Raw genomic sequence first — 23,605 nt, forward strand, 5'->3', positions numbered from 1 at the left:
GAAACCCGCAGCTTGAATACCCTGCTGCTGCCACACCTGAATCGGCACAGCCGGGATAGCCTACTAGTTTCAACTCACCAGAGAGGTGAACACTCTTTGAGCGGGAATCAGCGAACCAAACTGGGAGCAGAGCTGGCGGGGAGCCCTGCATCAACCTGAGGTGGGTGAGAGGAACGGGGACCCTTCCGTAGACAAAGAGGCTCCAACAGATGACGTTCTGGGACCTGGCAGACTGGCTGGAACAGGGCACTTCAGTGGCTTCTGTCACATATTCCCCTCTCAAGTGGAATTGTTGGGGAGCACTTGACCTGGACTGAGGTCCAATAGGCTAGCCCAAACCAGGTCCCTGCGCCTGGCAGTGCAACCTAACGCAGTGAAGCCTTCAGTAGGTTGACCTGGAGGGCTGGGCCCAGCATAGCTGTGAGGTCTGTACCTCCTAGTAAACTACAGTGGGTGGGGCCACCTAGTCAGCACGCTTCAGACAAACTGAAACTGACAAAGAAACTGGGCCTCCTATATACACCTGTATGGAAGGATCAAAAAATATGAGAAGAGGAAGCAACAAGAAAAGGTCCTCAGTCCCCAATCCTGAGAATACTGATCCAGGAAAGGTACATGTGAAGGAGAATGAGGACAGAAAACACGCAATATCAGGCATGGCACCAATAGACATAAAGTGATATCTTCGGGACCTCATAGACGAGTTCAAAAGTAAAGTATTTAACCAAGTAAAGCAAGATATAAATAGAATAATTAAAGAAATGCTGAGCACCTCCCATGAAAAAATAGATGGTAGAATGGAAAAACAAAAAAAAGGGAGAATTATTTGACGGAGAAAATAGAGAAAACATAGAATACATGAAGCAGGTTCAAAGCGATTACTAGGAAACTAAAAACTCTATTGAAAGCTGGCATAAAAGCTTGAAAAAAACTAAGGATAGATTATCTGAACTGGAGGACAAGTTTGTAATGTGGGAACATGAAAGGAAAAACTTCTTAAAAATAACAAGGAAACAGGCAGTAACAATACAAACGCTAGAAGATGATAAGAGGATCTATAACTTAAGAATTAAGAATGTAAATGAAGAAGCAGGGATACAAACAAAGGAACTGCAAAGGCTATTCACAGAAATAATCAAGAAGAACTTCCCAAACATAGGAAAAGGTAAAGATGCTCAGATGTGTGAGGTACACAGAACTCCAGCCACCTACAATCCAAATAGAACTACACCCAAGCATATAATAATCAAGATTCCAGAAATCCAATATAAGAACAGAATATTAAAAGCTGTCAGAGACAAGAAACAGATCACTTACAAGGGAACACCCATCAGAATTACAGCAGACTTCTCAACACAAACCATCAAATCTCGAAGAGCATGGGGTGAAATAATCCAAGCTTTGAAAGACAATAACCTCCAGCCAAGACTGATATATCCTGCGCAAATGTCCCTAGAAATTAATGGAGAAAAAAGGTGCTTCCAAAATAAAAAGGAACTGGGGGAATTCGCAACCACCAATCCAACTCTACAGAGAATACTGAAGGACATTCTAAAAGAGAAAAGTACCAGGCTTCCAGAAACACTGGCAGAGAGGCCACAATGAATGGAGCAGAAAGCAAAATGAAGAAGACAAACCGACAACTAATGACAGAAAAAGAGCTCAACAGAAATGAGGCAAAGAAGGTTGGGTATAATTTCTAATATAGATGGCCTCTATGCACTAACTTAAGGGAAAAAAGAGAGAATCGCAGGCAGAGTGGATTAAGAAATAGGGTCCACCGAAAGGCTCTTTATAGGAAATATCATTAGCCTGAAGAAGGTTATATGGACCAAAATCAAACATGAGAAAATGGAACTCGATGTGGTAGGGAACCAGAGAGTAATAGAGGTAACTAGACTATTATTTATGGATAGGTTGAACAGACAGGCTATAATAAATAAAGAAGTATAACTAGAAATCCAGCCCAGGAGTGAGAAAGTTCGGAAACACTTAGGTAAATAGCAGGTTGCCCCCCCCCCAATACAAAACCGTGAGTGTTGGGGAGACCCAAAAATACACAGTTCATTCTGGAGGAGTAAAGAGAAGAAATAGTCTTCAAAAAAAAAAAAAAAGCAAAAGATATAGCTAATAGTGTATCAGGAATTAAAACCCCTATTACTCACACCACTCTGCTTGGTTAGACTTGTTCCATCCTAGTTTGTATGCAAGCACTGGATCTGAGGGGCACAGACCACTGTCCCAAAGATATCAGGACATAACTCAGTGGTCATCTTTAATTTCCTATTAGCTCAATCAGGATCCCTGTATAACTTACACTGTTGTATCATGACTGATCTTAGTTAAATCTGACTTGTTTGATTGCTGCTTATTATTGACAGATTTTATTCAAAACTGTCAGGTTGCTGGTATCAAATTGAGAAGTGTAGAAAACTATACTGAAAATGACAATGATTCACTATGATACCCATTCTGATTTGATTACTACCTGTTTTTGTAGCTCTACACTATCTACAAAGTTGTATTTCTGTTAATCCTGTTATGTACTGATATGTTCAATTATACTTTATCTGATGATATAGCTAATTCTGTTGATGATAACAAGAAACAGCACAGTGACCATGGTAGAACTCCTTATACAGCAGATTTATATATCTTTTTAGTTTTATATGTCTATAGAAGAAAGTTTAGTTCTGTCCTGCTTTGTTGTTTCTCCCTCTAATATAGAAAGGATAGAAATACATGTTAAGACTCATGCCTACGTAAAACCTATAAACAGTTTATGAGAACTGATATTATGACACATGATGAAATGAACAAATACTTTGAAGGAAGGAAAGGGGCACTGCAGTACCCAGTGCCGATTCCAGAATGTTATGATGTGAAATCCAGCAATATTATTAATCTTTGTTCAAAAAGATTTTAATCTAATAAGTTTTGTTAGGTCTCAACATAAATGAAGATCTGGATAAATGCATACATGTCTCAGTGTATTGGATTGATAGCTATAATACTTAGTTTTTGTTGGATAGTTGAACAGAACTGTTTGCAGTCTCCCTGGTTGAATTCTCATTTATATGTTCCACTTGTGTATCTTGAACGACTATTTGTGGAGGGACAATATGTATACATCAACTAGTGATTTATTACTATTTATTTCTTTTCTTTGAAAATATGTACTATTTTGGGGATTGGGGATTTAGCTCAGAGGCATAAGTACCTGCCTTGCAAGCAGGCGGTCGTGAGTTTGATCCCCAGTACCGATAAAAATGAAAAAGAAAAAAAGAAAAAAAAAGAAAGAAAAGAAAATATGTACTGTTTCTGCCAGTTTTCTATTTTGTTTTGTCTTTCTTTAAATAAAAGAAAAAAGGGAATATCCCTAATTAAAATACCTGTAACCCCCATAATGTTTGGATCACTCCTTTTAACATTCTTTATTGAGAATTTAAGTATTCTTGCAGGGTGTATTTGCTTTATTATGGGCTTTTGTGAGGGTAATATGTAAAGTACAATTTATGGACCAAAAAATAAAAAGTCTTTCATCTTTTTCTCTAAAAAAAAAAATCTCTACAGAGATTTGACCTTAAAGAATATTCTCTTGCTTTGTTCATAAAAGGAAATTTGGGATTGTGTGCAACTGTTTGAACTCTTACTCAGGGAAATACAAGCAGAATCTTCACTGCCTCCATGATTAATTCTTCTTTTTACTGGCATCAACAAGGACGTCCCATACATAGGAGGTGCCTAGTCATCTTGAACTGAGAATTGAGTGGAACCAACCAGAACAATGCTTTTATTTTCCAAATTAAATTGATCTGAGGACAGTTAGTTTCACATTATGATAGCAAATAATAATACATGACTTTCTTTTAGGATAAGATGAAGTAAAAAAATATTAAAACTGTGAAATGTGAAATGAACATTGTTTTTCTTTAGATACTTTGCTAAGTGACTTTGGGCACTTCATCTAATATAAAAGTTTACACACATACAAACACTTTTCTTAGCTCCTGTTTGTCTAATTCTCCAAAAATATCCCCAAAGACATATGAAAATTAGGCAACTCAATGATATGCCTCAAAGCAAAGTTAGTGTTTCACTATTTCAGTATGTGATTTCTAAGTCGTACTTCAGGCCAGGTTGTCTGCTTTGTGTATTAGCTCGTATCTATTGAAGTTGTTCATTCTGCTTGTGGAGAATACTTTAGTTAGCAATAATTACAGAAGAAAATCTTTTACCTTTTGCACAAAATAAAGATTAAGATTTCCAGATACTTCTGACCACCAGAGGAACCTAATGTAGAAAGATCCGAGACAATTTTTTTTACAAAATCTATCCTGGATTCCTCCATTTCCATTTACCCAGGTGTGTTCTTATTTTTCAGTATCTGCCCACTGAAACAACTTACTTCTTTCCTCATTATTTTCTGAAATTTGTCTGTTGTGAATGAGTGTTTGGAGGGAAAGCCAGTGGCTGTAACTACAACAGTTGAAGTGAAATATCTTCCCCTACACATTTTCACCTTCTGTCCACTCCCACCTTGGTTATTGGTCAGTCATACGGCTCTGTGTTCAGTGGTCTAAGGTTAGCTGCCGTCTGATATGTACAGCAACTCATTAATATGAAACAGCACTCAGTGGAATTGTTTAAAGGACAGAGTCCACTCATTGTCCAAAACCCTGGAGTCCTAGGGAAGATGAATAAAGTTCTTTGGAGTTAAACAGATCTGGATTTGAACCCTGTTTCTGCCACTGATGAGTGCTGTAATGCTAGCCAAATGGCCCAGCTCTTAAGTCTGTATTCTCATGTGTAACCCAAGGATGACCAAGAAGTCTTCTTCATAGCTGATAGGAAGCTTCCGGGAAGAGTGCTCACCAAGGGCCCGTATCAGTGCATGTTTGCCCACAGCATCTCATTGAACGCTGCTAAGGTGTGAGGCGCTCAGTTTCCTCTGAAGGTCAGTCTGAGGAATGACTTTCTAAAACTCACTGTGGCATTTACTGTGAGGACACTGTAAGTGATACTGTTTGTGCCTTTACATGATGTTCCTTTTCTACGGGGCTTCAGAATTCCTTACCTCCCAACAATGCCAAGCAGAGTTGTACTTCTGAACATTGGGTTTATTTTAAGCTTTATGGCCAGTAAATTATGTAACTGACCGAATTTCCCTTTTTGAGTTGGCTGCTAGAAAGCTTAGAGCTGAATTCATGGCTCATTTACAGGACGGGCATAGATTGTGATGGGACACATTTCAAACCTCATTTTTCCCTCTCTGTTGTGTCCTCATCTTTGTCATTCTGTTTTCTTTTAACTCTTCTTTTATGTTATGCTATTTAAACATTATTTGAAGCTTATTCTTACACATTGCTTTAAACTATTTCTTATTATTATTTCTGCTTTGCTTTTTGAGACAAGGTCTTGCTCTGTAGCCCAGCTGGCCTCAAACTCGTGGTGATCCACCTGCCTCAGCCTCCCGATTGCTGGGATTGCAGACATGCGCCACCATGCCTGGCAATTGCTTTAAACCATATCTGGAACAAAGTGAAGAATACGTAGATAAAGACAAAATAGAGTTTTAAATACTTTGCCTTGCTAAGGCTCCTCTATTCAAGAGGTATTTGATCTTTTAAAGACAATGCTAGTAAACTTCAGACTTCACAAGAAAGGAGGAAGAGATGTTCTGAGGAGGGATGCTGTGCAGAAGGCTTTGGAATGCTTTGGAAAACTACTAGAAGGAAATCAGTGAAATGCAGACTGCTACTGATGGTGGGAAAGTATCTGTTATATGATTGGACTCACTAATTAACCATTCTATGCTCCTCCAGGGTCAGGTTGCAAAATTCATTTTTTTTAACCTTGCATCAAGAACATGGGAAAATTTAAGACCAAGAACTCAGAAGTCAGGAAGTCCTGGTTTTGCCATTGCTTTGGGATACTTGCTCAAGTCATACACCCCGGTTTCTTCACATATAAACTGGAGATAAAAGGAGAACTTAACTCCTAATGGCTCCTTGAGAATCACCTGTACTGTAAAGGATTTTGCCCACCTTAGGGACTGGAGCTCAGTAAGGGTCATTGCATGTGTGATGAATAAGCTGGATTGTCAACTTGCTTAGCCACCCAGAGGATTTGTGGAGCTTGATGGGTGTGTCTGGATGGATCATGGAGGCAGGGCCTTGCAGACTCTGTTTCTTGGCCCCTTCCTCACTGGCACTGTCACTCTGCTCTGCTTCCCGATCACCTTGGACTAAGAAGAGCCTTGCTGAGCTCTCTGCCAGGGTGGCCCTGCCTTGGAGCCAGCTGACTATAGACTGAGTTCTTGGAAACCACGAGCCAAATTAGGCCTGTCCTCCTCTAAACTGTGTCAGCTGCTGTGTCCAAGTGACTAATATCGCATAGTAACTGCTGTTCTTCGTCTCTTCCATTAGAATCCAAGGATTTATTATAAATTATCAGTTTTATAAGTGAATTATATGGTAGGATGAGTAGTGGACTGGGAGATGGCAAATGACATGACAAATAGGGATTTTATTTAAAATACACACAGTTTCTAGTCATTCCATAGAATTCTAAAATCCATCTTTAATGTTTCATAACAAATTCAGGAAAAATGTGTATTTCTTTTTCTTAGTTCTTCTAGTCGAAGAAGAAATCAGTAATATGAGGAAAGTATTTTATCTTGCTATCATCATAGATTTGTTCATGAAAGGTTCTGTGATAAAAGTAATGTGCTTCACCTGTTTCACGTGGGGGCAGAGTATTCTGTCCTACATGCAGGTGATACTTTCTGATAAGCTAATGAGTAATGATGGTTGGGTATATCCTTAGAAAAACAATATGTCATGGAAGATTTTAAAACATGACTGTTCATGGCCATTTCTCTTTTCTTCTTCTCTGTTGCCTATTAAAAAGAATTCTGCCTTCACTAAGTGTGTCTCTACCACCAGCACCTAATAATATCATATTGTTGCCTAAAACAAAACAGCAAGCTTGAATAACAAGACAGTGGGCTGAAACTGTAGACTGAAAGAGATGCAGATGTTGTCGTTGGCTCACTATTCTGATTCTCGGAAATTGGTGTTATGGGGGAAATTAAAGGAAAATAAAAGCTGCAAAACTAAGCAAGTCTACCCATATACAGCTTGGGATGTGAATGGCGGGAGAGAGCTGGGAAGCTGAGGGCTGGGGAAGTTCATGTTTCATGTTTTAGTTTGGATTAGAAAGGGGGAATGAGTTTCATATGGTTTTCATGTATGACAGAGTTGAGAAAGAAAGGCAAAGGACTATTGAGAGGTGTTGCTGTGCGTTACGGGATTCCTCTGTTCTTTGAGCTATGTGACAAAGACTGACCCTTGCTTTTAAATGCATCATGTTGCCCCACGTCGCCCTTCTTTCAGTATGAGTGGTCTATGGGGAAACTGAGATTCACTGGGACTATGCAGTTTTTCCACAATCTCGAGCATACTATGCGTAGTCTAACTCCACACCACATCTAAAACTTGTCCCTGAAGTCTGGCATGCATTCCCTGATTATTAGTAATTTTAGAAGTTTGGTTTTTTTTCCTCCCCTGATTATACTGTGTGGCTAACATACAGATCAATGAAAGATACAGGGGTTAGATGCAGACTGGTCCTGCAACAGCAGTGAGGATGGGAGCAAGAAGGAAAGCTGGCTGGAACTGACACGGGAACCACAGGGCATCATGAAGTGCTCTGTGGGAGACTGAGCCTCAGTAATGGACAGAAGTACACAGAAACTCAAATGCTTGGGAAACATCTTTTTTTCTGGGTGTCTTCTATTTTCTGTGCTCATCTGCTTTAACTCCTGACCGTCTCGCAACTCGGCCTCTACTCTCACCTTGCAGCTCTACCTGCTTAACGTGAGATAGCACTGTCTTTCATTCGGATGTCTCCCCGGTTCCTCTCTAGCATCTTCCAACCCAGCTTAACTTCACTGCCAGGATATATTTTAAATAACGCCTATTTGATTAGGCTCCTTGGCTGTCTGACTGGAATCCTGCTGCTTTTAGTATCAGGATAAAAGTCCTCAGCGTGGTCCCCATGATGTAGCAATTATCTGTTCCCCTAACATCCTCTTGTCCCCCTTTGCCTCTTAATCCTCTAGCTACTTCCACACAGCGTTGTCGTCTCCCTGGTAGAGACCTTTATAAACAATGCTCCTTCCCCTTGCAGAGGAGTCTCTAATCCCCGCTCTCTGTTTGATCTCCTCTGCATTTGAGAGACTCCTGCCACATTCTATACCTCTGCTTACACAGTGCTTCCCCAGAGTTACCTTTCCTATCCCTTGTCATTTGAGAAGACGTCCATCCGTTCTACACTTTCATACCATTCTTACTTTCTTTCAAAGAATCTACCAATCTCTAGCGCTATTGCTTATGATTATTTAATTCAATTGTTTTGTCCTCCAGGTCTTAAGCTCCATATACTCCTGGACCTTGGTTATTTTCCTTGTCATCATATTACTAGTGAGATACGCACGTGATGAACGGCACTCAGTTGATATTGTTGATGTAATGAAATAAATACAGACATTTGGTCCTGTTTTTGTTTTTGCTGAAATCAGTGAAATCTGTGCACATGAGAACACTAGGCTTCGAATGGTTGTGTTCGAGCAACATACCACAGAGCAGGGGTACAGGAAGTATATGGGCTAGAGCGACCATGAGGGCAGAGATGTATCTTTCCTGAAACCAAAGCACAAAATGAGCCGTATGGCCTGGGGGTGTAGCTCAGTGGTGCATTTTTGCCTGGCATGTGAATACCCTAAGATCTGTTCTCTGCACTGAAAAACACAAACAAAACAAAAAATTAGCCATAACAGTGAGGGAGAATTATTGCCGACAAGAAACCTTCAGCTCTACAACAGAAGGCTTCTCTAGGTCGGTTTTATTTTTTTAGCAATTCTTTATTAAAGCTATTTTTAATGAACACATAAAAATGTGAAAATTGTGTATATTAATGGTGTACCTACTGTGGAATGTTTAACATTTCTTTATTATTTTTAATGGATCTACAAAAATATAAAAATTCACGTATTACTAGGGTTCCTACCATGTGATTTCTTTTTACATGTATGTATTTCTTTGACTTTTTGCCGTTTGGCTTTGTTTTGTTGTTTTTGTACCAGGGATCCAACTTACAACCTCGCCTTGTCAGGCAGGTGCTTATGCTGCTGAGCTAAATCCCCAGCCCAATTTTCCATTGCTTTATGGTGAGACGTTCAGAATCTTTCATTCTAGCTTTTGAAATGTACAGATTATTGTTGTCTGTAGCCACTCTAGTGTCATTATCTACAGCCACCCAACAGCATCCTCGTTCTTACCATTTTCCAAGCTGGCACATAGTACCCACTGGTCAGTCTTTCCTATCTTGCTCTCCCAGATACTCTTCCCATTCTACTCTCAACATTGATGCCATCAGCATTGTAATCTGGTTTTATTCCTTATTATCAAAGAGTTTTCTTAGAAAAATCACTTTATCATCCCCTATGTGCTTTTCTTTCCTAATTATAATCTAAAATAAAGCCAAACAAATGAAGAACTATTCTCATATTCTGTAAAGATTGCCCAGAAATAAATCTCTTGGATTTAAAAAAAAATACTTGGTATTGCATTCAAATTTTCTAGGATTATTTTTAATTTGTTGTTTTTGTCGTTCTCATAGTCACGCTTCAAGTTTATTCCTAATGCACTACCTGCTATAACAACAGAGCTAATTGAACAACTTGTTAGTTTTATAATTTAGCTACAGGAACCAAGCATGTAGTTTTATTGGCTTCATTTGATTCAACTACCCAGTAGACGGACACTTATTGTAAACACAGAAGCTCAGAAGCTTCCAATTTCTCCACTACTGAATCTTTATTTTTAGACCAAACAATGTAGAGTGTGTGCTCCTACTTCTTAATAAAACAACAGGTATTTTCACACTTAAAAGCCTCAGTGCTTCTGCGTATCCTGCTAGCTACAGTCTATACTCTATGTCGTGGCATCCAGGACCCTTCAGTCTGACCCCGTTCTAGGCTCCTGACTCTTGTCCCCTCTCCCATCTTCTCATCTCTTTAGTCTTGAATTCTGTAAATTATTAATTTCCCAAATGCTGGAGGTACTTTTAAAATTCAGGTTTAACTTCTTTAACTGAGGTCCAAGAAAATGTGACTTACTTAGTAGAGACATTTGTTTGTCTTTCATGGTATCCTCCAAAGGTTAAGCACTCTTGCACTGATACAGCTGCTCCCATGGCAAGGGACTCAGGCTCAGTCTCACCTTTCACTATGTTCTCCTGCCTGAGTGGCCAGCTATTTTCTCTTCCTAATCAGCTGTTCCAGTTTTCAGCAGTACATCTACCTTCAGGCCAGCAAGAAAGGAAAAAAAGCAGGCAGGGGAGGCATGTTCTGGCCCCTTTAAGCTCATGACCAAGGAATTGGCATGTGTCATTTCTGCTTCTGTCCCATAGGCCAGGAGCTAATCACATGGCCATCCAAGTTGCAAGGGAGGCTGAGACACTTGTCTTAATTCAATAGCCTTGTTTCTGTTTCTGTTCCTGTAGATGAAATGATGAATGGATAATGAGGGTACAACTATAAATCTTTGCAATACCTTCTATATGTTATTCATTGGGCTAAGTGGTGGGGATTCATGATGAATAAGGGTCACTTGTGGGGTAACAATGCCATGAAGAGTTAATCTATGCACATTCTCCTTGTATATTCTATACAAATAAAATTTATTTCTTATGTATTCTGTGTGCATTTTTGCATTTCTGTCCCATTGCCTGGGATTCTTTCTCTGTGCAGGCTAGCCTAAGGATCCCTATCTGAACAAAGCCTTCAGTGCTCTTCCCAGGGATAGCAGGGATTAGTTCCCCTGGTGTTCCCATCACCCCTAAGTGCTTCATTCTCTTTCCTCAGTTGTGTTGCAAGTGCCTAGAGGCATATATAGATTTGCTCTTTATCCATTTCATATCCCACGCACTCTAGCACCGTGCTGAGCAAATAGAAGGTGCTCAATAAATGTTTGCTGAATCCAATTAACTAGTGCTTAGCAGGCGTTCATGAATGCTTGAATGACAAGGTGGGTGGAATCTATAATAATCTGGGGAATCTCTCTCATATTGTGTTTAAAAATATCACAGTTAATAAAAAGTTAAGTGAATTCCAAGTCAAATCCAGAATCAAAGATAGGTCATCTCCCCAGTGTTTCCATCTTCTTCTAACTTTGTGTTAATTTTTATTCTTTATTTCTATTCAGTTATTCTCTTAAATGTGTGGTGAAGAAGATGTAAGAAAAGAATATAAATTTGAATTCTGTTTTCTCCAACAGTTCTTGGTTCATGATTTGTTCCATGATTTTGGAAAAGATGGACATGTTTGTGTTGTGTTTGTGCATAAAAAATGACCATGGTTGTGTTTGTCACCTGAGGCAGAGTTTGCAGACAAAAACAAAAATTTGCCAAATGCTTTTGTTGAAACAAAAGCACTTGCAAACTGAAGTACCACTGTATTGCTATTTCTCATTACTTTGCATTGAAAAATAAAATTGAAATCCTACATACTAGAAATATGTCTTGTTTATCCCACAAAATGTTAACTTTTCCCTCAAGACTTAATTCAAAGTTAGTTTGTAAAATATTTTGCCACGGGTTTCTCATTTAATCACAAAAGTATTCTCTTTTTCTTTCCTTAGTCTTCTAATTCCTGTTTGGACCTATAAAAACAGAGAGTTTATTATTGTGTGACAAAGTTCAAGAAATTTCATAGCTAAAAATTATAGGATATTCATTACTGCTTATAATATCACCAATAGAATAAGCATTTAGGACCTCATTTATTTTATTGGTCAAACAAGAGTGAATTCTTTTTTCTACTCTAAATAGTCCCCAAGGTTACCAGTAACAACAATACAGAGTTGTTGGTTTAAATCGTAGGTTTTTAAGAAAATGTTGGCAAAGTGATTGAGAATTAGCAGGCTGTCGTTTTTGTGGGTTTAAAGTGCATACTGCTACTTCTGCAGCCTGAAATAATTAATTTGCCTTTGTAAGCAGCAACAGTGGATGACTTGAGCAAGGGGCAAATGTGGATCAATATCTGTGGTGCACTGGAAGGTCCTATGAATCATTGCTTGTTAGAATGGTTGATATCATCTGAATTAATAGTTGAATCCCCAGTGCCTTAATGATTCATCTTTTTAGGTGTGACATGTACAAGCCCTTTTAGGAAGAGTGTTAGGATCTGTGCAGCCACTGAGCAGTGGTACTGTAGGCAGTGATGTCAGGGACGGCTTACTGGGAGTACTGACTTGTAAACTCTCGGGCTTGGAAGGCAGCCTTATTTAGCTGACTGTGTGTAGAGTGATATACCTTAATCAATTAAGTGATGTACCCTAATCAATTAAGTAAGCCTGACTCTGATCAAATTTGCTAGCCAGAGTTATGTTCATTTAACATGCTTCTGTGTAGAAAATTAGTATTTGGTAGTGAGCACGCTCACAAAAACCCATACAACTGCAGTACATCTGGTCTTGAGGCTACTCCAGTGATGCTTCTTACAATCATGTGAAATGCATACTGCAGGACAAAGCAAGCATCTGCTGTTTGGAGGGCGGTTCTGTAGGACTAGGAATCCACAGTGAATTAAAGTCTAGACCCAGGCATTTCTCCAAGGGAGGGGAGGAGGCAGAAGTAGCAAATCAGACATGCCCACAGCGTTTCAGAGGTAGCAGCAATGAACCCAGAAAGCTGTTGCCAGCCTGTGCGTTGTGAGGAAGACAATAATAGGCAAGCAGAGCCGGAGCCGAGCGTTCTTAGAAGCCGTCAACAGCAGCAGGGCTGGGCTGCCTCTTCACAGAAGCTCAGTACTGCAGGCTCTGGAGATGCCAGACTCTCTGATGTTTGAAAATCTCCCGACTTGAGCATGGCTACTGCAAAAGCGTTGCTAAGAAACTCTGATGATGTGGCCAGCCATAACTCTGTGTTAGCAAGAGTTACTTCAGAAAAAGAAAAGCTACTTTTTGGACATTTTTATCAATAGACAACCCGCCTCCCACCCCCAGGAGAAGAAGATCTCAGGTTACTTAGGTGGAGGGAAGAGCAGATAAACAGAGACAACAAAGTTTTGGATGCCTGCAGGAATCTTGGATTTTGTACTAACTCCCAAGGAGGCAGAAGCTAAGTGTTGATCAGCCCATGCCACTCACCTGGGAGTGCAAGGTGGGACGCAATGGGCAGTGGCCGTGAGGAGGACAGAGTGCAGCTGGGAGAAGCCACGCGCTGACTGCGTTCTGCCCCCTCTTCATGCAGTGCTGCGGGCTGGTACATCGCCGGCGAGTACGGGTGTCCTATGTAAGTTTCGGCTGCCCTGGAATTGCCGCTGAGAATACTGTTCGTGTCTGTCTGGTGCATGTTGCTTCCTTCTGATGTTTTCATCTCTGTGCTGAAACAACCAATTATTTGTACTAGGAGTTTTCCAGACACCCGAGGTCTATAAGATTCAAAGATATTCCCTGAGATATTTTTGTATCAAATTTTTTTGTACTGTGTTACTTTAATCCGGTTGAAAATAACTTCCCCAGGTGGCTGTTTGGGAGATCTATTGTCTCAGGTATCTGTATCAGTTCAAATCAGTTGATATGCTTTCACCTAGAGTAGCTTGTTTGGGTATTTAAATTATGGCATGGGAAAAAAATTGTTTTCTAGTAGAGATAAATACTACAGTTTGTCAAATTAAAGATAGTCACAGAGGCTTATGTTAAATCCTGATTTTGGACAGCTTCAGAAAACTAGTAGATGGTAATCATTTGATGGATGACACAGCTTTTGCAGTAATGCCAGCATTTACAATAGCTTTACCATCCTGTGACTATTTCAGTAAAATAGTCCTTTATTTCATGGACCTGCTGTGTTTTGCAAAATGGCTGTCTGAGCATTAAATTCTACTAGGCTAGCTGACACACATCCTGAAGTATCGCTACTTAAGGTGATTAGATGCTAATTGAAATATGCTGTGCAGTCTACAGCCGCTGAGCTCCAAAGAAGCTCTGGCTTTATTTTCATACTCCTTTAGTGTGGAGCCACTTTATTCTCCGAGAGTGATGTGAAAGGAAACAGGAGGTTTATGCAGGCTGGCTAGACTGCAGTGCCGAATTGCTTAACACTGATTTGAGATTTCTGGCTGCAAAACAAATAGAAAATTGACAAAGAAAGCTAGTCAGTTCTTAAGGATGTAATGTAAAGAAACCCATGGCCTTGGATAATTGGTCAACAGAAGACAGACATGTGAGACTTCCGGGACAAACAAGGTCAAGATCTGATATGATCTAAATAATAAAGTTGGAGACCAGGCATGGGAAGACGGGAAAAAATAATTACATATAGCCTATCAGGTGTTAAGGATATAATTTTTTTAAGTAATTAAAAACCTTAAAGGCTCCTTTAATTTAAAGGTTTGTTTTGCTTGCATTATATATTTGGTGGCATCTGTATTCTGAATGCAACAGTTGACAATTAGCAGTAAAATGTAGTAGTGAGGTAACCAGCCAAGATTTTTAAAGACGACATCTGCAGGGATAGATGGGGTTTTTTTCCAACAGAAAAATTAATTGCTTTTTAAATAAGATTTGGGAATAAGTGTACAAACTTTTTCATGTTGAAATTACCCACATAAAGAAAATATTAAATTACAAATAACTTGAAATTAAAATCATATTTTATGGGATAATGAAGACTAAGAATGCCATAGATTTATGTTACTGCTGTTTATTCTTGTGTAGTGAATTAGAAGAAATCCATGACTATGTATAACTCTTGTATAAGGATTTCTGAAAATGAGGCTCAAAGCAATCTTTTATGCCCTTATTTTTGTCCTTTTTGTGAATAAATAGAAAGGACAGACAGCTTTTAGCTGCATTTTGTGACTCATGATTGAAACATATAGAGATTTATTTCATCTACTGATTCTCAAAAACTTTTGTACCTTGTACTTTTGTTAAGGAATCACAAAATGTACAGCACAACTATATTTTAAAGAGAAAAATATTCATGCACTTCAAGCACTAGATATAAATTGCCCTTTATTTTAAAACATTGCATTTTAGGAACTCTCCCGTTACCCACCTGCTGCTGTCTTACCCTGTCTTCTTTGACAGTTCAATATATGAATTTCAGCTTTCTTTATAAATGACCAACTCAGACTTTTAGACATGTGAAAGCCAAAGCACACTTCATTTCCTTGGAGAAAAAGAGCCCACTATATACATGTTCACAAATAAGACCAAATTTACCTACCAAGCTGATGGAGTTTAGGTTACCCATTGAGTAAGCAGGTGGACAGCAGGACAGAGGGGTGGCCCAAGCCCCAGTGTGAAACTGGTGGACAGGATTTTGTCACACCAGATGGACCATCTCACTACCTGTCCTTCCTCAACTCCACTGTCACTTCTAGGGGATGACAACTCAGATTCTGCCAGTCTAACATCCATATTATATATAGATTATATATTAGATATAATTATATATAGGCAATATAAAGCATATCACATTAGAGATATAAATCAGATGGCATACATGTACAGTGGTACCTCAGTTCATGATTCTTTCCATGATTCTGGTCACCAACCAAATGGGACAAGAACCAACTTAAATTCATTAGTTCAGTTAAACCTTTTGGTGAAATTTGCTTTCTTGACCCATTTGATTGGCTGCCAGAATCGTGGAAAGAATTAAGTTTATGAACTGAGGTGCCACTTACACTGAAGCACTGGTTAACTGCATTTTATTCTGTGAGGGACCACATGTACAGCAGGGTTCCACAATGCCTCTTGCGTAGTTGCCTTAGCTGGTGTGAGTGCACTCTGCAGTGTCTGCACAGTGATAAACTTGCCTAATGATAAATTTCTCAGAAAGTTTCCCAATGAGAATTGCAGGACTGTGTGTGTGTGTGTGTGAATCTTCCTCTGCTTCTTTTACTTTTTTTTTAATATGAAAGCTTTCTTAAAGATTCCTCTTACTCTAGCATTTTCAAAAAATTTTTGAAAGTTACATGACTTTCAAAAAACGCTATATGCATATGCCATGGTTCTTTATTTCCAATTTTTACCCATTGGAGGTGACCCTTTAATCAGAATCGCTTTCCTTGTGCATCAAATGTCGCCTTCATGTTAAAAACTATTCCATGAGCAGTGGACCATGCCGATGGGCTAGAACTCTTCCTCCATTTGACTTCATGTATAAGCCTCTCTTTTAGACATTATTATTTATTTTTGAGATCTAGTCTTCATTATTTTGTTTATACTTAATAATTGTTTTGAAACCCAGCTTTGTGGCTTAGCAATTATTCCTGGGGCTGGCAGTGTAATTTAGAGGTGGAGCACTTGCTTAGCACTTGTAAGGCCCCAGATTCAGTCTAAGGGAACACAGAACTGTGAGGGGAAGGTGGCAGAATAAGGCAAAAAAATAATAATTATAATTTCTGTTTGCCTAAATTGTTTTGCTGTTTTACTGAATGACATGAAATTTATCGTCAGAGTAAACATTCTTAAATTTGAAAGGATAAACATGGAAAGCTCTGTGTGCATTTCTGTAAAATACTTCTGAAATAGTGATATTTGCATGCAATTGCATACAATTGCAGATAATTGACACACTTTGGGCAAAACTTTTTAATTGAAGGGCGGTTGACCCTGCATGCCAGTAGATTCCACATCTGTGGATTCAACTAATTGCAGATCAGAAATATTTGGGGAAATTTTCATCAGCAGTAAAGTTGCACAGATTCTTTTCTTGTTATACATAGCACTTTATATTAGGTATTAGACCAACTAGAGATGATTTTAAAGCAAATGGGAAGATGCACATAAAGTTATATGCAAATAGTATGCACTTTATATAAGAGACTTAATCATTTTTTAATTTCAGTATCCAAGATGGTTCTGAAACGTATCTGCCGTGGATACGAAGGGACCACTGCGCGGGCTGAATAGGCCTTGTCTGAAGTGCTTGGGATCAGAAGTGTTTCAGATTTGTGAGGTTTTGGAATTCTGGAATATTTTCATAGATGTGTTTTTTTCTCACTAAACATCCCTAATCTCAAAATCTAAAATCTGAAATCCTTCAGGATGCAAAACTTTTTGAGTTTTTGTATAAAAGTTTGGGGATGTTCATCATGCATGTGGGAGGGACAGTGAGTGCGGAGATGTAGTGTCCTGCGGCAGGCGGTAAGTGCCCCTGTGTGACCATCATCCAAATCAAGACACCAGGCTGGGTCATTCTTCTTAATCTTCTTTCACTTTGCTGTTTCCTCCCTGCTGCCCTAGGCACCCATGAATCTAACTGAAAAATTCATTAATTTGTTTTTCCTACTCTGAATTTTATGGACTCATGCAGAATATACTGTTTTGGGTCACCGTATGCCATTCTTTTAAGATGAATCTGTGTATTTGCACATATTTACAGTTATAGCCCACCAATTTTCATGGCTACACAGTGTTCAAGTACATGATCTGATTATCTGATCTACTGTGGATGGGCATTTGGGTGGATTCTAGCGTAGAACATAAATATAGTGATTTAATGATCTGCTAATCTGATTAATATCTATTGATTTTAAGTATCTGATATACTGATCGACTGCTATCAGATCTATTGATCTACTGTTGATGGGGATTTGGGTAAATAAACAGGGATAGTGCTTTTAGTTATGGGTTTGAAGGATGTAAGTATAGGAACCGAACTGCCAAGTTATAGAGTGTAACACTGGGTTTAAGTAGCTTTGCAAAATACTCAGTTCACACTCCTCCCAGCAGACCTGAGCTGGATCTGATATTACATTTTGCCTTTTAGCCAATCTGGCAAACGTGTAGCACTCTCACATTATGGCGTTACTTTGCACTGCCTTGGTGACTAAGGAGGCTAAGCATGTATTTATTGACCATTTGCCTAGGCTTCTTTTTGAAGTACTAGTAAAGGCTCTTTCTTTATTTTCTTGTTTATCTGTCTTTTAAGGCAATTTTAACTGAGAAGGGGAAAAGGAACTGGTCGTTAGCATAATAAAACGGCTGAAGATCGATATATAGAAAAACATTAGAGTATTAACTGAGACTTGATCTGGTATTATCATTTATTTATCTTGTGGTACTGGGGAATTCTTTTCTCTAAGTCTAATTATTATCCTGTATAATCAAGACAATGGTAAAGCACTGAAAGTTTATTTTGAAAGTTAAAATGAAATACTGCTGGTCCAGCACCAATATCGCCTGAGACAGGTGTTTTTCAAAAACAGCTGTAAAATGAAACCACAAGACAGAGAAACAACAGTCTGAAGAGAAGTAGGGATGCAAGGAAAGGAGCTGGTAGATAATTGCTTGATGTGGTGGCTGCCGGTCTGACTTGGTAACTACCATTGTTAGAAAGCTTTGATAAGGGAGTTAGTGGAGAAAAACTAGTTCGTGTATCACTCACTGCATATATGATCACACTTGCCTGTATGCGATAACGTTTGAACTTTTGAGTACTTAAGTGTGGTACTGTATGAATTCATTGTGTGGGAAGATATAGACAACTATTTAGAAAAAAAAGCAAGAGACATTATGGTAGCCACTGTAGATTTCCCGTTTTCTTGCTTTGAGATCTGTGTCACTTACATTGTTTTCTTCTGATCTATTTTGTTCTGTTTTATTATGTTTTGTTTTACTCTCTTTAAAATAAAAAAAAGTAATGCTATTTCCAAGTGCTACTTTTATGCATATAGCATAACTTAAACAATTTAGTTCTCTAGTTAAATTCTAATTAGTATGATTGCCTTATGCATACTTGCAATCTATCAGAGTTTTCATAATTGCTTATGCACACTATTTTATTTGACATTAAAGCAACCTATAAGCATATTATGAAGGAGAAATCAATTGTGTTATCAAAGGTCACAGAGTCTAATACAGTCAACCTGAATTTCAACCTGAAATGTATTCTTATTCAAGTACAAAGCTTCATTCATCTTTTTGCAACATATTTCTAAGTTTAAATAATTACATTATAGTTAAATTTAATTAACATGAAAATCATGTAGTGCTTCTGAGTAGATAAATCAATTATCATTGAACTTGAGGGTGATGAAGTGCCAGTTAATAAAGACTTCTGGTTAGTAGAATTGTAAGTAATAAATGTTTTTCACTATAGTTCATGCTTTCCCCCAATCATTATAATTTTTAAATGTGAAGTATATATAGTATGCTTTAAATACTTAAGTAATTGGAATTTTCCAGAAATATCTTATGATATCCTTAAGAACAACTGGTTTTTAATATTTGTGGGTTTTTTTAAAAGTCAAATTCATATAGGAGAGATTGGCAGTTTTTCAGATTTGGAACTCCATGAGTTTTTAATAGTTCTTAATTTTGACCATACTAAAATTCTTATTTTAACTCTTCAGAATTTTAAGGTAACATTGAGGTTCTAATTTATTGTCTGTCTGTCTGTCTGTCTGCCTGCCTGTCTGCTTGTGTCTCATCTCGTCTCGTCTCTTCTCTCTCTTTCTCTTTTTTCTTATTCACCCTTCAGTACACAAAATCCTTAAGAAAATATATTCCTACCTTAACATAGTGCTTCTGAGCTTCAGCTATATCCAACCTAAGTATTAGTATTTTACAATAGACATGTTGCTTAATGATTAAAATTTTTCAGAGCTTTGAATTTTGCTTCCATTAGAAGTTTTCCCATATAACAATCTTTTATTAGTGAAGAATGAGATAGATAAACATTCTCATAAACACTAAGGTGGGAAGAGAGGGAAAGGAAACCAGATCAAAGCCTGGGCATGTGTAGAGGATGACCAGGAACTTGAAACGATGCAACTGCCCTGACACCCCCCTCAGCACGTCCCTCGTCGTCCTCACCCTTTGCTGTCCCCTCCCTGCAGGAGGCAGTTTCTTATGGGAAGAACCAGAGACTCTGGAGCAAGGCCCTAGGCTTCACCCAGTGGGGAAATGTGGGCAAGCTGCCCCATCGCTCTGTGCTTTGACGTTCTTTTCTGTGAAATGAGGACCTTTAATAGAACCTTACTCATAGGTTTTCTGTGAATAATACAATAAGTCCCCAAGTGTGAACTATTTTAATTGTTACCCACCCACCTCTGCATCTGAGCACCACTCCTCTTGCGCTGAATAACGGCAGTCACTTTTAGAAGGATGCATTCATTGCTGTAAAGGCAGCGTTCATAAATTTATTAAATTATGCAGAGCTACAGTAGTCATCATCTCTGTTTCTCCATGTGGCAATTACTGACCACATGTTATCTGCCCAGGACTGCTTTAAAAGTGGGAAACACAGAGAGAACTGCACCCCTCATCTCTGTGCTCAGAAGAAGCTATGCTAATGGTGCACTGCTTTGAGGTAGGAATGTGTCTTCTTAAGGACTCAGTTAGTTAGTTAGCTCCGAGGGAACTAAGGGTTTATGGAGCAATGAAAGATGTTTGCCATAGCAGAATTATCTAACGACAGGAGAAAATAAATATTATACCATCTAGATTGGGCAATACCATGCAGACATAAAAAATTTTTCAGAAGCTACATTTGTATAGGCCAATATGAAAATGTACATTCTGAAATGTTTTATAAAAATTAAGGCAAAAAACAATGTATGTATATGCTCATATTTTCTCTTCATGTGTTTATGTCTCTACTGGTCTTTGCGTAAGATGCACTAGAAGGCTACCAATATGTAGACAGTTCACAGAAATAAAATTATAAAGAGATAAGTAGAATTTTTATATCATTAGGCATTTTATAGTAAGATGCCTCTATTTTTTATAAATTTATTTTTGCAATTAATATTTAGTATGATAGTTGCCTTACAATTATAATATCCTTTATCTTTTTCCAGAAAGGCTTATAAAATATAAAGCATAAGATTATTATATACAAATTTTGCATTAAATAAAGCTCATATATTTATGTATATCATATATTATATATAATTTTATACTTATAAATAATGTAAGTATATTCATATAAGTATAAAATTATATATATAATTATATAAGATGAATATCCTAGTACAACAGTAGAAAACACTCAACTTAAAGTGATTTGAATGAAGATCATCCATAAATGAAGAAACCTGTTGACTAAAAGACAGACATGTACTCTTCAAATACTTCGGAATAAAGAAGGGCATGGTCTGTCTGACTGGAGTGTTATATGCATAGGTGTTTGAAAGATCAGGGTCAGGTCTTTTGCTTGACATGCTAAGAACCTCTCCCACGAAGGGAGATCAATCCTGTTGAGTGTATTTGTACTCTGATCCCCCTTATTATTAGCCATTTCCAAGGTATATAAAGAGTAGAAGGAGCACATGAGATCCAAGCAGATGAGTGTACATCATCTTGAAATATCTTTCCATTGATTAGTGATAGCTGCACAAGTTATGTTCCTTCACACAACATGTGTGTGAGTTAAGATAGTCTTGTCTTTTGGCTGTGGTCCCATCCCACTCTCTGAAAAAGACTTTCCTTCACTTCTGTGATGCCACATCCACCTGATTCCATAGTTTCTGGCTATTTCTTCTCTTCATTTGATATCTTCATCTCCTTGTCTGTATTGATTTTCCTTTATGTGGTCACAGGTTTGTCAGTAACTCTAGAGAAGCTGCTGAGGGCCGACACACAGGGGAGAAATGCCTAGAAGAAAAATCCCTGGAAAACAGAGATTTAGGAAAACTGGCAATTACATGTTCCTATCATATTCTTTACTCTCCAGCATTCCCTTCCCCATATTCTAGCTGATGTTATGATTTTTCTGAAATGCAGTCATATTAGGTCGCTACTTAAAACTCTCAACTGATTTGCATTTTCTGAGAATGTAAGCACACCCTGACCTGCACATGACAAGATCTGTCTTGACCCTGTGACCTGTGAATCTCATTGGCCTTAACTTTTAGCACTTGTATACCCTGAAGTCCCAGTGGCACTGAAAATCATGCAGTTTCCCATAACCCTGGGCTCACTTTTTCCTCTGCGGGCGGCTCAGTCGATGCTGTTGCGCAGGCGTGGTTATGTGTCTGCTTGTTAAAGAGCATCACTGCACCTTAGCATAACTGCTCCTTCAGTAACCTGCCCCCATCTCTGCACTTCTGCTGCTGCTGCTGTCACCTTCACTGTTGTTGCGGCCTTCCTGCTGCCCAACAAGAGTACCTCACCCCTGACAGAGTCCCAAGAATACTTGTTGAGTAAATATAAAACTAACGCTGAAGAAATACTATCAAATTCCGATTTCCCACAACCACCCTTCTGTTTAGATTTGCCATTATCACATGAAATTTTCATTTCATATATGTAAGATTCATTATATGTACACATACGCATATACATAGAGCTGTGTGACTGTATAAAGTTAGGTTTCTTGATCATGTCAGTATGGATAAAGTAGAAGAGAAATTTTGTTGCTAGATGTTGAAACTATGTAATCAATTTACTCTCTTGGCCTTTTTCACCGTATAGATTATAACCAGAGCATTTCATTTCATTTTGCAATGCTGGGGACCGAACCTAGCGCAGGGTATGGTGTGTTGTAGACAATCGCTCTACATCTGAGCTCCTACATGTCTTAAATATTTAATGAAAGGAGCATTCTACTTATCCACTCAAGAGCAGAAGAGTTCTTAGTTCTGATTTGAATCATAAATTCAATAAAACCCACAAACTAGCTTTACTTAAAAGTGGGGGTTACAAAGTACATAAATACATTTAAAAACATGAACCATGTTTTGAAATATCTTTTATGAGAGCTGCTTAAAAATGAAAGCAACACAAGAGTATTTGTATAGAGCTTTGGGTTAACAGCTGTGTGTATTAGAAGTTGTCCTAGCCTTTTGACCACATAATGCAAGTGGCAGGTCAACTTTAGGAGACGTTTCTTTCAAATTCTGTTCCCCTTCCCTGCCCCACATCCAAGTCTAAAAACTCAGGCAGGTAGCAGCCTTTTGTGTTGCTGGTTTTGGAGCTTTCAATTCCCTGCTGGTTGACCTTTCTGCTGAATAGACCGGCTTCCCATTGAGACGGAGGCTTGCGTTTGTTCTCTTTCTTGGTATTACATTGAGATAACAGCCAATTCTCTCCTGTTTGAATCATCAGAAGTGGCTTCATTTTTTTTTTCTTATTGGGCTTTTTCTTCTTTGCACTTTGTGATGTACATATCACCCTTCTCCTTCCCACTTCCAAAGAAATAAATAATTTATGTGATCTACTCAGATTTCCAAACAAACCTGAATAAAGAGTGGGAGGCGTGACTGTTTCTCTCAGCACTGCGACCAAGGACTGGACTTCTTGCAGTTTCTGTCTCCTCTCTTTTTTTTTCTTTTTCTCTTCTTTCTCCTCCTCCTCCACCGCCTCCTCTTTCTCCTCCTCCTTTGCTTTTTCTTCTTTTTGTTTTTTCTGTGTAATGGTGTCACAAGTCTGCCAGAAACCTCCTCAGTGATTTTTTCACTATCGGGTGGTTTTCTTTGGGGCTAATAGTAAAACAAAGTGCTCGTTCTAAAAGGAATCTCTCAGTCTTTTTCTACAGAGATGAGTGGGTACATTCTCAATTAGAAACCCAAGCTTCT

The 23,605-nt window shown here is 38.5% G+C and overlaps 1 protein-coding gene across 5 annotated transcripts in view; it reads left to right on the forward strand.

Annotated features, from left to right (window-relative positions):
- The window catches only part of Cacnb2 (calcium voltage-gated channel auxiliary subunit beta 2), a 342,332-nt gene that overhangs the window by 97,877 nt on the left and 220,850 nt on the right, over positions 1-23,605 (forward strand). Inside the window, exon 1 of one of the 5 annotated variants that reach the window (XM_063237566.1) lies at positions 12,604-13,359. The exons of the other annotated variants lie outside the window; for them this stretch is intronic. Coding sequence (XP_063093636.1) covers positions 13,312-13,359 — 48 coding nt within the window. The 5' untranslated portion in view covers positions 12,604-13,311. Of the gene's footprint in view, positions 1-12,603; positions 13,360-23,605 lie in introns of those variants that run through there. 5 annotated transcript variants of the gene reach the window in all.

The sequence above is a fragment of the Cavia porcellus genome, unplaced genomic scaffold (assembly GCF_034190915.1).
Source record: "Cavia porcellus strain 051 isolate PalLab524CR breed Dunkin Hartley unplaced genomic scaffold, mCavPor4.1 scaffold_27, whole genome shotgun sequence".
Classification (NCBI taxonomy): domain Eukaryota; kingdom Metazoa; phylum Chordata; class Mammalia; order Rodentia; family Caviidae; genus Cavia; species Cavia porcellus.